General features: G+C 44.8%; 1 protein-coding gene across 4 annotated transcripts in view; it reads right to left on the bottom strand.

Moving 5' to 3' along the window:
* MARCHF6 (membrane associated ring-CH-type finger 6) overlaps positions 1-17257 on the bottom strand; it is a 124960-nt gene that overhangs the window by 67229 nt on the left and 40474 nt on the right. For all 4 annotated transcript variants that reach the window (XM_030551703.1, XM_030551702.1, XM_030551705.1 and 1 more), the window contains 2 exons: positions 16184-16256; positions 3691-3856 (listed from right to left, as the gene is read on the bottom strand). In XM_030551703.1, coding sequence (XP_030407563.1) covers positions 3691-3856; positions 16184-16256 — 239 coding nt within the window. The remainder of the gene's footprint in view (positions 1-3690; positions 3857-16183; positions 16257-17257) is intronic.

Raw genomic sequence — 17257 nt, 5'->3', positions numbered from 1 at the left:
ACAAAGAAGATGCTGTAGTCATCATGAACAGGTCAGATTATGAACAGGAGGCTGCCAGGCAACTCTCCAACACCACATTCTACAGGCCACTATCCTGTGACCCCACTGAGAAAAGAAACTACACCATCTGCTCAAGAAACTCCCTGCTATAGCACAGGAACAAATTTACACAGACACACCCCTAGAACCCCGACCAGGAATATTCTATCTTCTACCCAAAATCCATAAACCTGGAAATCCTGGACGCCCATCAGCTCAGACATTGGAACTCTTACAGCAGGATTATCTAGCTATTTGGATGCTCTCCTCAGACCCTATGCTATCAGCACTCCTAGCTATCTTTGAGATACCACCAACTTTCTGAGGAAATTACAATGCATTGGTGATCATCCTGAAAACACCATCCTGGCCACCATGGATGTAGAAGCTCTTTACACTAATATTCCACATGAGGGTGGACTACCAAGCTGTCAGGAACAATATCCCTGAGGAGGCCACGGCACACAGGGTGGCTGAGCTTTGTGACTTTGTCCTCACCCACAACCATTTCAGATTTGGGGACAACTTATACCTTCAAGTAAGTGGCACTGCTATGGGTACCTGCATGACCCCACAGTATGCCAACATTTTTACGGCTGACTTAGAACAACTCTTCCTCAGCTCTCATCCCCTAGGGCTCCTACTCTACTTATGCTGCATTGATGACATCTTCATCATATGGACCCATGGGAAGGAGATCCTTGAAGAATTCCACCAAGATTTCAACAATTTCCACCTGACCATCAACCTCAGCCTAGACCAGTCCACACAAGAGATCTACTTCCTGGACACTACAGTGCACATAAGTGATGGTCACATAAACACCACCCTATACTGGAAACCTACTGACTGCTGTACTTATCTACATGCCTCCAGCTTCCATTCAGGACACATCACATGATCAAATGTCTCCAGCTAAGCCAAAAGATACAACTGCATTTGCTCCAATCCCTCAGACAGAGACAAACACCTACAAGATCTTTATCAAGCATTCTTAAAACTACAATACCCACCTGCTGAAGTGAAAAAAAAGATTGACAGAGCCAGAAGAGTACCCAGAAGTCACCAACTACAGAACAGGCCCAACAAGGAAAATAACAGAACACCACTGGCCATCACATACAGCCCCCAGCTAAAACCTCTCCAGCACATCATCAACGATCTAAAACCTATCCTGGCCAATGATCCCTCACTCTCACAGACCTTGGGAGACAGGCCAGCCCTTGCTTACAGACAGCGCCCCAAGCTGAAGCAAATACTCATCAGCAACTACACACCACACCACAGAAACAATAACCCAGGAACCAATCCCTGTAACAAACCCTGTTGCCTACTCTGAACCCATATCTACTCTAGTTACACCATCAGAGGACCCAGCCACACCATCAGGGGCTCATTCACCTGCACATCTACTAATTTGATATGTGCCAGCATGTGCCCCTCTGCCATGTACATTGGCCAAACCAGACAGTCTCTACAGAAAATAAAAAACGGACACAAATCAGACACCAAGAATGGTAACATACAAAGCCAGTAGGAGAACACTTGATAGAATCATGGAATATTAGGGTTGGAAGAGACCTCAGGAAGTCATCTAGTCCAACCCCCTCCTCAAAGCAGGACCAACACCAAGTAAATCATCCCAACCAGGGCTTTGTCAAGGTGGGCCTTAAAAACCCCTAAGGATGGAGATTCCACCACCACCCTAGGTAACCCATCCCAGTGCTTCACCACCCTCCTAATAAAATAGTATTTCCTAATATCCAACCTAGACCTCCCCCACTGCAACTTGAGACCACTGCTCCTTGTTCTGTCATCTGCCACCACTGAGAACAGCCAAGCTCCATCCTCTTTGGAACCTCCCTTCAGGTAGTTGAAGGCTGCTATCAAATCCCCCCTCACTCTTCTCTTCTGCAGACTAAATAACCCCAGTTCCCTCAGCCTCTCCTTGTAAGTCATGTCCCTCAGTCCCTTAATCATTTTTGCTGCCCTCTGCTGGACTCTCTCCAATTTGTCCACATCCCTTCTGTAGTGGGGGGACCAAAACTGGACTCAGTACTCCAGGTGTGGCCTCACCAGTGCCGAACAGAGGAGAATAATCACTTCGCTTGATCTGCTGGCAATGCTCCTACTAATACAGCCCAATATGCCGTTGGTCTTCTTGGCAATGAGGGCACACTGCTGATTCACATCCAGCTTCTCATCCACTGTAATCCCCAGGTCATCTTCTGAAGAAATGTTGCTTAGCCAGTCAGTCCCCAGCCTATAGCAGTGCATGCGATTCTTCCGTCCTAAGTCCAGGACTCTGCACTTGTCTTTGTTGAACCTCAACAGATTTCTTTTGGCCCAATCCTCCAATTTGTCTAGATCACTCTAGACCCTAACCCTACCATCCAGCATATCTACCTCTCCCCCCAGTTTAGTGTCATCTGCGAACTTGCTGAGGGTGCAATTCATCCCATCATCCAGATCATTAATAAAGATGTTGAATAAAACCAGCCCCAAGACCGACCCCTGGAGCACTCCACTTGATGCTGGCTGCCTACTAGATATCGAGCCGTTGATCACTACCCGTTGAGCCTGACAATCTAGCCAGCTTTCTATCCACCTTATAATCCATTCATCCAATCCACACTTCTTTAATTTGCTGGCAAGAATACTGTAGTAGATTAGCAAAGCTTTTGATACAATGTCAAGATATATCACATCCATTGCCTTCCCCATATCCACAGAGCCAGTTATCTCACCACAGAAGGCAATCAAGTTAGTCAGGCATGACTTGCCCTTGGTGAATCTATGTTGACTGTTCCTGATCACCTTCCTCTTCTCCAATGCTTCAAAATGGATTCCTTAAATTGTCTGCTCCATGATTTTGCCTGGGACTGAAGTGAGGCTCACCAGTCTGCAGTTCCCCGGGTTCTCTTTCTTCTTTTTTTAAAACATGGGCACTATATTTGTCTTTTTCCAATCGTCCGGCACCTCCCCCAATCGCCACGAATTTCCAAAGATAATGGCCAATGGCTCTGCAATCACATCAGTCAACTCCCTCAGCACCCTTGGATACATTCAATCTCCCTGGACATTCAATAACAAATTTAAAGGTAGCCATCCTTCAGCAAAAAAAACTTCAAGAAAAAAACTTCAAAGAGAAACTGCAGAGCTACAATTCATTTGCAAACTTATTATTAATTTGGGCTTGAATAGGGACTGGGAGTGGCTGACTCACTACCAAAGCAATTTCCCCTCTCTTGGTATTGACATCTCCTCATCAGTTATTGGGAGTGAACCACATCCACCCTGACTGAATTGGCCTTGTCAACACTGGGTCTCCACTTGTAAGGTAACTCCCTTCTCTTCATGCACCAGTATACTTATGCCTGTATCTGTAATTTTCACACTAGGCATCTGAAGAAATGTTTTTTTTTTTTACTCACAAAAGCTTATGCCCAAATAAATCTGTTAGTCTTTTAGATGTCACCGGATTCCTCGTTACATAGTACTGTATATTTGAATGTGTAGAAATAAGATCCCCTTGCAGTAAAATGTATTAAATTGAAGTGGACAGGTTTTTCACCATTTATTCTTCCCTGCGCACATCTTTCCCTCCCCACCCCTTTATTTTAAATTAATGGGCATTTTACAAACTTTTACCTCATTTTGTTGGCCAAGACCATTGGGTGGCTGTTGATTTTGTTCCAACCACTGTGGTGCTCCTCCATGGACAATCTGTTCACGTAACCACACTAGACTGATAAATGCACAGAGTGTGCATGTCACCACAAAACAACCCTGCAAACAGTCCGCCAATAAATTTTCCCTGTTAAAAAGAACAAGACATTTATGTTAATATATTTTTGTTTAAAAAAAAAAAACAAAAAACAAACAAAACAAAAAAACCTATTTCCAATCATTTTTGTTCACAGAGAATCCCTCAGTCACAATCAGTTAAACTAAGTTCTCTGAAGAGCTACGTTTCCCAGTTCCTTTAGTAAGGAATGTACATACAAGTAATATTTCCATTTCAAGGGAAAAAATGAACCAAGGAAATATTCTTAGAAGACTATTTTACTGAAGAAAACTTCATATATTTAAACTTAAATCAATTCACAACATTGTTTATCTTAACCCCTTTGAGAATTATCAAAGCCTTGGATTAATGCAAGTCTGACTTTTCCAGTGGTCTCACTGACCACTCTATGACATTAGAAGAGGTTACTCACCTTTGAAGTAATTGGAGTTTGAGATGTGCACCCCGTGGACATTCCACTTTAGGTGCTCATGCGCCCTTGCACCTTTAATTGGAAATTTTTGGTAACAGTGGCTGTTCTGCCCAAGTCCTACACACCCTTGTGCCTTGTACCATAAGAACAGCCATACTGGTTCAGACCAATGTTCCATCTAACCCAGGGGTCTCCGAACTAAGGCCCGTGGGCTGGATTTGGCCCAGGGCTTCCATTTGTCTGGCCCTCCACCTAACAGGGGAGAAGCGAACAGCTGAGTAGGCATGCGGAGCAGGCAGGGGGAGGGGTTGTCGGCAGCAGTTCACGCAGAGTGGCAGCACAGCTGAGCTGTGCAGAGGGGCGAGTGCCTCGGTAGCCAGTGTCCTCCCAAAAGGGGAGCCAACTTATGGGAGAGCCATCGCTGCAGCCAAGCAGGTACAGGGAGAAGCAAACAGGCAGGCTGCAGCTGAGTAGGCATGCAGAGCAGGCAGGGGGAGGAGCAGCAGCTGGGGGAAGAAGGGGAAGCTCAGCTGAGCTGTGTGGAGGGGTGAGTGCCCCTGGGAACCAACTTAGGGGACAGTTGCTGCTGCAGCCGAGCAAGCACAGACCGCTGCTTTAGAGTAAAAATACAAGCTAGATGCTTAATTACATCTCCAATAAACGGAGTAAAGAAGATGGAAATTAACACTTTCATAATGGTTAAATTTTAACTACAGCACTAATAGAACCAAACAGTATTTCTGTGACACAAATGTGAGTTTTTAGAAATAAAATTAAAAAAAAAGTGAAATGATTTTTAATGTATTGACAAATATTTTGTGTGATTTCACAATACCTGCAACAATTAACTTTTATACCTGATTTAGAATTTAATGCAACACTGACACAGTAGTGTTGTTTTTTAACTATTTTGCATATATTTGTATATATTTAAATTCTTTCACAGTCACTTCGGCCCGCGAAGCCCCTTCAAAAATCTAATATGGCCTTCGTCTCAAAGTTTGGAGACCCCTGATCTAACCCAACATCTGCCAGATGCTTCAGGGGTGGAATCAACAGAACAGGGTAATTACTGAGTGATTCATCCCCATCATCCAGTTCCAACATCTGGCAATCAGAGGCTATGGGGCACCCAGAGCACAGGGTTGCACCCATGACCATCTTGGCTAATAGCCATTGAAGGACTTATCCTGCATGAACTTATCCAGTTCTTTTTGAACCCAGTTATACTTTTGGCCTTCTCATCCCTGGCAATGAGTTCCGCAGCTTGACTGTGTGTTGTATGAAGAAGTAATTCTTTTCATTTGTTTTAAACCTGCTGCCTATTAATTTTATCAGGCGACCCCTGGTTCTTGTGCTATGTGCAGGGGTAAATAGCACTTCCTTATTTACCTTCTCCACACCACTCATGATTTTATAATATCCCCCATGGTCATCTTTTTTTCAAACAGAACAGCTCCAGTTCTTTTAGTCTGTCCTTATATGGAAGTTGTTCCATACTCCGAATCTTCTTTGTTGCCCTCCTCTGTACCTTTTCCAATTCTAATACACCTCTACCTCGATATAACGCTGTCCTTGGGAGCCAAAAATCTTACTGCGTTACAGGTGAAACCATGTTACACTGAACTTGCTTTGACCCACCGGACTGTGCAGTCCCACCCCCCGGAGTACTGCTTTACCACATTATATCCAAATTCATGTTATATCGGGTGGCATTATATCGAGGTGGTGATGTATATCTTTTTTCAAGATGCAGCAATCAGAACTGCACGCAGTACTCAGGGTGCATGCATACCATGGATTTATATAGTGGCATTATTATATTGACTGTATCATTATAGATTCAGAGATTTTAGGACTGGAAGGGACCTCAAGAGGTCATTGAGTCCAGTCCCCTGCCCTCATGGCAGGACCAAATGCTCTCTAGACCATTCCAGATAGACATTTATCTAACCTAATCTTAAATTTCTCCAGAGATGGAGATTCCACAACCTCTCTAGGCAATTTACTCCAGTGTTTAACCACCCTGACAGTAAAGAACTTTTTCTTAATGTCCAATCTAAACCTCCCTTGCTGCGGTTTAAGCCCATTGCTTCTTGTTCTATCCTTAGAGGTAAAGACAACAAGTTTTGTCTCTCCTCCTTATGACACACTTTTAGATATCTGAAAACTGCTATCATATCCCCACTCAGTCTTCTCTTTTCCACACTAAACAAACCCAGTTCTTTCAGCCTTCCTTCATAGGTCATGTTCTCAAGATCTATCTACCCCTTTCATAATGGTTCCTAAAATCTGTTTGCTTTTTGGACTCCTGCTGCACATTGAGCAGCTGTTTTCAGAGAATTATTCGCAATGACGCCAATATCTCTTTCTTAAGTGATAATTGCTAATTTAGACGACATCAATTTGTATGTACAGTTGAGATTACTTTTTCCAATGTGTATTACTTTGCATTTATCTACACTGAAATTCATCAGGCAATTTATTGCCCAGTCACTCAGTTTTGTGAGATATACTGAGGCTATACAGGGCTGCATGGATGAACTGCCCTCCTTTCCTTCTCTACCATAAAGACCAAGAAATAGAAATAGAGGGGAGAAGGGCAGGTAGTAGAGCACCCACAAGGACATATCTCAAAGAACTCCAGTTACTGCACTTTCTTTGAGTAGTATTGTTGTGGGTGCTCCACTTTAGGTGACTCCTTTCAGGAGGTGGGGATTTTAGAGCAGAGTCCATCACAGAACAAAAAATTCTGTTGCCTACTGCTGCATCTGATCTTGCAGCATGAATTAGGGTATGTGGTCGGAAAACGTGTGCTCGGAGGACCATGTTGCAGCCCTGCAGATTTCAACAATGGGAACATCTGAGTACAACTACAGTCATAGACTGTGATCTAGTAGAGTTCACAGTCACTCTTACGTTTTCACTGTGTTTACCTCTTCCCTAACAGGCAATAATACATTCAGAGACGCATTTTGAAAGTCTCTTAGTGGAGACAGGGACTCCCTTACACATATCTGGAATATAAACAACGTCTAGGGAGTCTTCCTGAATGGCTTAGTCCCATACAAGTGAAAGTGTAATGCCCTCTTAGCATCTAGTGTATGAAAAGCACACTCCTTTGTAGACTGATGTGGCACAGGAAAAGAAACAGAAGGGGAACAGTTCAGTTAATATGAAATTCAGAGAACACTTCAGGTAAGAACTTTTGATGAGGTCATAAAGATACCCTCTCCATGAAAAACAAAGTAAAGGGAGAGCCTCCCACTAAAGCTCCCATCTTCCCAAACCTTTGCACAGAACTGATGGCTACCAAGAAGGCCATCTTCTTAGACAGAGGTAGCAGTGAGCATGTAGTTAATGGCTCAAAGGGTTGTTTCATGAGATGGTAAAGAACCAGGCTGAGATCCCAAAGTGATGTAAGAGCTCTAATCTTTAAAAAAAAAAAATAAATAAAAAATTGATAAGTCCTCTCAGGAATCTCACTGTGGTTGGATGAGCAAATACCAAGAAACTGTCTATTAGCACATGGAAACCTGTTAATGCCTCTAATGAATCTTGATGGAACTCACAGAAAGGCCTGAATTTTTTACTTCCAACAGGTAATTCAAAATTGATGAAAGAGATGATTGGACAGAAGAAAGATGGCATCTGTTACACCAAAGGTTATATCTTCTCCATTTCTGATGGTAAGTATGTCTAGTAGATTCCTTTCTGCTATTTAACACTATCTTTTGTATTTCCGATAAACACTTGGTCTCCACTCCCTAAAACCATTAAGAAACCAAGCTTGTAGTTGTAGGATATTCAGACTGGAGTGAAAAGTCTGACCCACATTCTGAGACAACAGTTAAGGTTTGATTGGAAGCCACCACAAAGGACGAGAAGTGAGTCTGATGAGGTAAATAACTCAAACTTGTCTTGGCCAAGTTGGTCCAATCGAAATTACTTTAGTTTGGTCCTGTGTGATCTTGATAAGGACCTTAAAGAGAAATGGAGTTGAAGGATACGCATAGAAAAGACCTTTTGTCCACATAATGACGAAAGCATCTCCTAGATAGTGAGGACTGAGCCTCCTACTGGAACAGAATTTCCCGCATTTTGTGTTTGCTTCTGCAGCAAAAACAAACAAACAAACAAACAAACAAACCCGACCTCTGGAAATCCACAAGTTGGGAATATTTCACTAGGGACTCGAGAGTACAAATCCCACTCTAATTAAGGGAGAAATGTCTGCTCAACTTGTCCGCCATAGTGTTGTATATACCCAGGAGGTAACAAGCTGAGATGACTATCCAATTGGCTACGCCCCAGTTACAAATCTTTATTGTTTCGGTGCAGAATGAGGGTACACGCGCTCTGCCCTGACAACTGATATAATATACGCAAGCTATGCTGTCATGATCTTGATGGACTTGTTTTGAATAGGGGAAGAAAGTGGAAGCAAGCATTTCTGACCACCCTTAATTCCAACAGATTGATATGCAAGCACTGTTCCTGTTGTGACCATTTGCCCTGGCCTGTGTGAGGACCCATCCCAAGAGGGAAGTGTCCAATGTTAATATGGCCTTAGGAGTTCCTGCACAAATTTTGGGTGGATTCATTGACCAGGTGAGTGACTGCTATCAAAAAGATACCAGGTTGCTGCAACTGTGTGTGTTGGGTACATAAACCCTCCTGAGCCACCTCTGGAGATATCGAAGATGCAACCTGACATTATGTGTCACAAAAACACAAGCTACCACGTGTCCCAGCATTTGCAGACATGCCCTTGATGGAACTTGAGGGCTAAGCTGCACTCTTTGCATAAAGTTCTTTAAGAGCAAAGAACCTGTTGAGAAGGAGATAAGATTTAGCCATTATCGAATCCAGAAGTGCTCCTATAGATAATTAGTTGGGCAAGGGTAAAGACTGACTTTGACAGTTATCTGCAGGCCTAGACTTCAGAACAGTGAAGTTGTTTGAACTGCCTACCATACCTCTACACCACACCTAACCAAAAGAAGGCTATGGGGAGCTATGATTGCTCTCTGTAAAAACATAAGAGAAATAAATATCAAGGAGGGAAAGAGTTATTCAGTTGAGTGCCCATGTTGACATGAACAAATGGATATAAACTAGCCATCAACAAGTTTAGGCCTGAAATTAGAAAAAGGTTTCTAACAATGAGAGGAGTGAAGTTCTGGGGAGCAGTTAAGAGGGGGGAAAAAATGGCTTCAAGATGCAGCGTAATAAGTTTATGAAGTGGACACTATGATGAGACTGGCTACAAAGGCATGTAGCCAATCTGCAACTGCTGGTAGCAAGTATCCACAACTGTCCATGATGGGACACTAAATGGGGAGAGGGCTCTGAGTCACTACAAAGAATTCTTCCTCAGGTGTTTGGCTGGTGGTCTTGCCAAAATGCTCAGGGTCCAGCTGACCATCACATTTGGGTTTGGAAAGGAATTTTCTCCTGGGTCAGATTGGCAGAGACCATGAGGGGTTTCCACGTTCCTTTGCAGCATGAGGCAGGGGTCACTTGCAGGTTTAAAGTGGAGTAAATGGTGAATTCTCTGTAACTGGATGTCTTTCAATCGTGATTTGAGGATGTCAATAACTTGGCCAGAAGTTAGGGGTCCATTTCAGGAGCAGGTGGGCAAGGTTCTGTGGCCTGAAATGTGCAGGAAGTCAGACCAGATGTTCATGATGGTTCATTCTGGCCATCAAATCTAGGAGTCTTCTTTGAGCTGAGCTGAGGTCCCTCAAAATTGCTGGAGGCACATGGCCCCTCGACCCCAAAAAGGCCAATGAGGGAGACCCATAAGGCCTGGAGGGAGGAATCCAAGATGGTGATCCCAAGTGTTGGTAGGCAGGGATCTGGTGTCCAGCTACAACAGAGAATGTCATCTCCTGGAATAAATTGGTGATCCTTGAACAGAAAGTTCAGAGTCTGAATCAAAATGTTCCCCCACATATTGTACAGGAAATGACAATTTCTCCTTGCGAATGGTCAAAGATGGAGAAGAGGTACGTCTCCCAGAAACATGAGCAGTCAGTGACCCAGCCAACCTTACTACCAAGAGGTACCTGGAGATTGCAAGGAGCAGAAATTCAGGTTCGTTTGACCATAAAGTCTTTTGGGTACAGGAATTCCTGCAGTACTGGAAGTACAACAAAACTCGATATCAGCATGGATGATGTTGCAGAGGCCTGTGGTCTCCAGTGACTGGATCTTCTTTAATGAGGAATTCTGTTTTGCTCCTTTTATCACCTTCCTTATACTTGGAGTGGAAAGCTCTCAGTACGAGCAGTGCAGTTATTGGCAAACTCAGTCAAAGATAGTATTGAAAGACCAGGGTTTCGGTGCCATCTTCCCCTTGGAAGCTCCTGGTGACTGATCTCGATGATGATGGGGCACAGGATTCTCTGTATCCAGGTCGGAAGCTGGTCTTAAGGCTTGCTCCCTCATTAATAGTCTATTTTTAATTCCTTGTTTCTACGCGATCTACCCTTAAAAGAAGAGCAGATTTTGCATTTGGTTGGAATGTGAGAGTATTGTATTTGTTGCAAGTGACCACCACCCACAGGGACTGCTTCTCAACAAAAGAGGCATCTTTTACATCTCAGGGGGCCCAGTATTCTGAACAGAAGAAAAAGCTGTTCAAGTCCCTCAATATGGGAAAAGGAAAAACAAAAATGTTTGGCGTTTTGTTTGTGTTTTTTAAAAAAAGGGGAAAGGAGGAAAGACGGTTACTCACCTTTGTAACTGTTGTTCTTCGAGATGTGTTGCTCATATCCATTCCAATTAGGTGTGCACGCGCTGCGTGCACGTTCGTCGGAAGATTTTTACCCTAGCAACACCCGGCAGGTCGGCTGGGCGCCCCCTGGAGTGGCGCTGCAATGGCATCGAATATATACCCCTGCTGACCCGTCCGCTCCTCAGTTCCTTCTTGCCGGCTACTCCGACAGTGGGGAAGGAGGGCAGGTTTTGGAATGGATATGAGCAACACATCTCGAAGAACAACAGTTACAAAGCTGAGTAACCGTCTTTTCTTCTTCGAGTGCTTGCTCATATGCATTCCAATTAGGTGAATCCCAAGCCTTATCTAGGCGGTGGGGTCGGAGTGAGATACTGCAGAATGTAAAACTGCTAAGCCAAAGGCTGCATCGTCTCTGGATTGTTGCACCAGGGCATAATGGGAAGTAAAGGTGTGTACTGAAGACCATGTAGGTGCTCAACATATCTCCTGAACAGGTACTTGAGCTAAGAAGGCGGCCGACAAGGCCTGGGCCCTGGTAGAATGTGCGGTAATATGACCCGGAGAGGCATGAGCTAGATCGTAGCAAGTCCGGATGCACGCCGTTACCCAGGACGAAATCCTCTGAGAAGAGACGGGTTGGCCTTTCATCCGGTCCGCCACTGCAACAAAGAGTTGGGGCGTTTTGCAGAAGGGCCTCGTTTGGTCAATATAGAAGGCAAGCGCCCTACGTACGTCGAGTGAATGTAACTGCTGCTCCCTACGAGATGTATGCGGTTTGGGGAAGTAGATTGGGAGGAATATGTCCTGGTTGAGATGAAAGGCCGAGACTACTTTAGGGAGGAATGCCGGATGTGGGTGTAACTGCACCTTGTCCTTGTGGAACACCGTGTAAGCTGGGTCCACCATCAGAGCCCAAAGCTCAGAGACTCTCCTAGCCGAAGTAATGGCTACAAGGAAGGCTGTTTTCCGTGACTAATATAGGAGTGAGCAGGTTGCCAATGGCTCAAACGGAGGGGACGTAAGCCTCGTCAGGACTAAATTGAGGTCCCAGGAAGGGGCGGGGCGTCGTACTAGGGGGTATAGACGCTCCAAGCCTTTGAGGAACCTTGAGACCACAGGGTGGGAGAAGACGGCGTGAGTACCTTCTCCGGGGTGGAAAGTAGAAATAGTCACCAAGTGCACTCACAAAGATGAGATAGTGCGGCCTTGCTGTTTAAGATACCAGAGGTAGTCCAAAATAGTGGGGATGGGAACCTCCGTAGGTGTGACACTCCGCGTTTGACACCAGCAGGAAAACCGTTTCCACTTGGCTAAGTAAGTAGACCGAGTAGAAGGTTTTCTGCTACCCAGGAGTACCTCTTGCACCGGGGCAGAGCAGCGTAATTCAGATTGGGTTAACTATGCCGTGAGATGGAGGGATTGCAGGTCTGGGTGGAGAAGCCTGCCTTGGTCCTGCGTTATCAGATCCTGATGAAGGGGCAGGGGGATCGGGGTGGCTATCGAGTGGTCCAGCAACGTGGTGTACCAGTGTTGCCGGGGCCACGCAGGGGCGATCAGGATCAGTCGAGCCCTGACCCTGCGAAGCTTTACGAGAAACCTGTGCACCATCGGGAAAGGTGGAAAGGCGTAAAGCAGGTGGTTCGCCCAAGAGATTAGGAAGGCGTCCGATATTGAGCCTGGGGCGAGACCTTGGAAGGAGCAGAATCTCTGACACTTCCTGTTGTTGCGGGAAGCGAAGAGGTCTACGTGGGAAAAGCCTCACTTCTGGAAGATGGAATGTACAATGTCCAGGTGAAGCGACCACTTGTGGGAGAGAAAGGATCTGCTGAGATGGTCTGCCAGAGTGTTCCGGACCCTTGGGAGGAAGGACGCTACAAGGTCTATAGAGTGGGCTATACAAAATTCCCATAGTTGGATCGCCTCCTGACAAAGGGGGGAGGATCGAGTCCCTCCCTGCTTGTTTATGTAGTGCATTGCTGTTGTGTTGTCCGTAAGCACTAGAACACAACGGCCCTGCAGCTGATGTTGGAACGTCTGGCATGCAAGGCGGACTGCTCTCAGCTCCCGGACGGTTATGTGCAACGCTTGCTCTTGAGATGACCAGAGGCCTTGCATGCGACGACGGCCTAGGTGTGCCCCCCAGCCGAGAGATGACGCGTCCGTCGTTAGGGATACCGAGGGCTGTCTTGGTTGGAACGGCATTCCTGCACACACCAGGGAAGGTGTTAGCCACCAGTTGAGGGAGCCTAAGACGCTCTGAGGAATGGTGATGACCATGTCTATGGCGTCCCTGCCTGGGCGGTAAACTGAGGTGAGCCAGGTTTGAAGGGGACGCAGGCATAGTTTGGCGTGCTTGGTTACAAAAGTGCATGCGGCCATGTGACCAAGAAGGCTGAGGTAGGTGCGGGCCGAGGTCGTCGGAAAAGTCTGGAGGCTTTCTATGACCGAAACTAGCGCCCAAAACCAGGGTAGTGGAAGGCAGGCTGTTGCGAGTTTGGAGTCTAGAATGGCCCCAATGAATTCTATTCTTTGAGTGGGCACTAGAGTAGACTTCTCTAGATTGATCATCAGGCCCAACTGCTCGAATAGGTCCGTGATGATGGCAACATGCCTCGTGACTTGGGCCTCGGAGGTCCAGTGAATAAGCCAGTCATCTAGGTAAGGAAAGACGTGTATTCACCGACGACGGAGGAAGGCGGCCACTATAGCCATGCACTTTGTAAACACGAGCGGGGCGATGGAGAGGCCAAACAGAAGGACCACAAATTGAAAATGTTGATGGTGCACCATAAACCGTAGGTACCGTCTGTGCGGAGGGTAAATGGCGATGTGAAAGTATGCGTCCTTCATGTCGAGAGCAGCGTACCAGTCTCCGGGATCCAAGGATGGGATGATAGTCCTCAGGGATACCATGTGGAACTTCAACTTCTTCAGAAATACATTGAGTCCGCGCAGGTCCAGAATTGGTCGGAGACCTCCTTTTACCTTGGGGATTAGGAAATATCGGGAGTGAAATCCCTTGCCCCTGAACTCCTCTGGCACCTCCTCTATAGCTCCGATGGAAAGGAGCGTATGAACCTCTTGCCAGAGGAATTGCTCGTGAGAGGGGTCCCTGAAGAGGGACGGGGAGGGAGGGAGGGAAATAAATTGGAGGTGGTATCCAAATTCCACCGTGCATAGGACCCAGCGATCCGAGGTTAATTGGGCCCATGCAGGGAGGAAGGAAGAAAGGCAGTTGGAAAACTGAAGGGGATCCTGGGGAAGGACTGGTGCTCTGCTCTTGGGCGCACCTTCAAAAGTTAGGTTTGGGTCCCGCTAATGGTTTGGCGGGACCATCATTCTGGCCCCCTTGGGAACCCGATTGCCGTCTGCGGCTGCGGGAAGCCGTGGCCAGCACATCCCTCCCCCGCGCAGCTTCCCGCAGCCTGCATTGGCCTGGGACAGCGAACCATAGCCAGTGGGAGTTACGATCGGCCGAACCTGCGGACATGGCAGTAAACAAACTGGCCCAGCCCCCCAGGGTGCTTACCCTGGCAAGCTGCATGACAAAGGTTGCCGACCCCTGCACTACAGGATAAAGCAGGAGAAGAAACTCAAGGAAAATAGTCCTCAAGAACAACAAGACAAAACAGAAGATACTCGCAAATTAAATTTCTAGAAGAAACAATTTACCATATATATACCGTATATACTCATTCATTAGCCCGTTCATTTATAAGCGGACCCCCCAAGATAGTTAGGTAAATATAGCAAAAACTGTATGACCCTTTCATAAGCCGACCCTGTATTTCAGGGTTGGCAAACTTCCTGCAGCTCCGATGGGCTGGGAACAGCAAACCACAGCCACATTGCAGGCGCTCCAGGTAAACAAAACGACAATGTATTAGATCAAGTGTAGGCAACCTATGGCACGTGTGCCAAAGGCGGCATGCAAGCTGATTTTCAGTGGCCACCAGTCCGGAGAGCTCTGCATTTTAATTTAACTTTACATGAAGCTTCTTAAACGTTTTAAAAACCTTATTTACTTTACATACAACAATAATTTAGTTACATATTATAGACTAATAGAAAGAGACCTTCTAAAAACGTAAAAATGTATTACTGGCACCCAAAAGCTTAAATTAGAGTGAATAAATGAAGACTCGGCACACCACTTCTGAAAGGTTGCCGACCCCTGTATTAGATATTCAATTTAATGATTCAATAGAGTTTAAAAATCATCAAATTCTGATGTAGACCCATAGTGAGCCTCTGTCCCCATTAAAAAAAAAAATGGATGTCAATAGAGCCTGACTTGAAGCATAACTCAAAACTCCAAGACTGAGTGCCTTTAGGCAGAATTGAATGCATTGGCCAAAATGCAAGGAGAGCTAACAGAACTTTTGTTCCATGCCTGTTTGGCTTACAACTCGCTCTGTCAGTACCTGGCTTCCATGTGCATTAACCTCATAAATAATTCAATTAAAATATAAAAGCAATCTGAGACTGAGTTGGTGACTAGTAGGGACCAGTGATTTGGGGGGGGTGGAGGGGGGGGAAAGGTAGGAAGAGAACACAAAGGTGATAATATTATATAGAGTCTGATGTGTGGAATATTGAAATGACCACTTAAAAGAGAGGCCAATCAATTCCAATCTTTACGAAATCCCCATCGTGGACAGATTAAATTAAGTATATAGAAATATAAAATGTAATTAAGCTATGGGGAAATCGTGAAGGATCCACTATCTTAGTAGGTCATATGGTATAAAACAATGTATAGGAAAATCACATAAAAGATGGCTATAATTCTAAAACCTTTAGAATAGGCTCTGCTGCAGTTTAATTAAAGAAAATTAAGTTTTTAAAAAAGTAAGTGATACACCAGAGCAAGTATACCTAAGGCTGAATAAACCACATAGGTCTACAATATGAAACAGCATTACCCAGGCCCAGTTCCACAAGTCTGATTTGTTCATCCTTCACATCAGCACTTCAAAAACAGGACAGTTGTAGCACAGCTGTAAAACACTTGGCTAGGTCTCCTTGCTATGGCAAAGATGATAGCAGTAGCAGCCAGTCTAAGAAGGTGTAAAGTCAAAGGATAATGCAAAAGAATTGGGAACTGAGAGTACCAAAAGCAACAACTTTAATAGGCATCTGGTTAAAAAGTCACTATATCAGGCTAGTTAGTACTTACGTTGACAGCATATCTAACGGCAGCGTCAATAGTGAGCTCACGGAGCCAGTAAACAAGCACTTGTAGATACGGCCTGTATAAAAGAAACCAAGTGCTGTAAATACCCTCAGTTATGAGGGAAGAACCCTCTCTAAAGTGACCATTATTAGTTTATTCCAAACTGTTCTTAGCCCTAGTAACAATTTACCTCTGGGACAGAAGCTAAAACCAATTGGTGGGAACCAATACAGATGTGCAAAAAGATTTCATTCAGACATAAATCACAAAATATATCACTATATAGTTGTTATTCACATATAAGTCCCAGCACTGGCGTGGATGACTGTCCTTGCAGTACATAAACTTGGGTTGACTGTAAATCTCTAACTTGCAGAAGGATCAAGGCCTCTCCTGATGTGCACACAGTACATGGAATAACACCAGCTTTTTTAAGTTAGTTGACTATACTGAACATACTCCAGGAATCTAACATTTTATGGTGTGATGTTTGAAGCCAATAGCCAGCTCTTCTGCCATTCTTCAAAAAGAGAACCCCCAAAATGAAACATTAACACATTCATAGAGCCTATCTTAGGAAATGAATCACTTGAAAGATTTGCTTATTTCTACAAAAATACTTATTTCTTTGAACAGGTGACCAAGCATTGCTCCATTTTACTTTATTTACCACTCTACTTTGATACCCCAGCTTGTGCTGATGGTACCACAAGTCCCCTTGGATTAGCTCCGAGAGTCTGCATATGGAGAAAAGTTTCACTTTTATTCAATAATTTAAGGGGGAGAGGAGCAGAGGTCTGTAGGCAGAGGGCAAGCTAGGAGTCTCTGACGCTAAACACAACAGTAAACATCTGAGCAATTGGACTTTATGTAGAAAGCCACTATTTATAATAAAATAAAGGATTCTCTTCATACTTAGAATCATTTAGTTTCATTATAGTAAGTTACAGGCTTGCATGCTTGTACATATATAAATTTTTAAAATAAAACTGTGTTCAATTTAAAAAAAAAAGTGAGATCCCTCACTGTGTCCCTCATTTCAAGGTGTGTTGTTCCTCACTGTTGTTCATTTTGGTG

The sequence above is a fragment of the Gopherus evgoodei genome, chromosome 2 (genome assembly GCF_007399415.2).
Source record: "Gopherus evgoodei ecotype Sinaloan lineage chromosome 2, rGopEvg1_v1.p, whole genome shotgun sequence".
NCBI lineage: Eukaryota > Metazoa > Chordata > Testudines > Testudinidae > Gopherus > Gopherus evgoodei.
The sequence above is the reverse complement of the archived record's forward strand: the minus strand, read 5'-3'. Positions and strand labels throughout refer to the sequence as shown.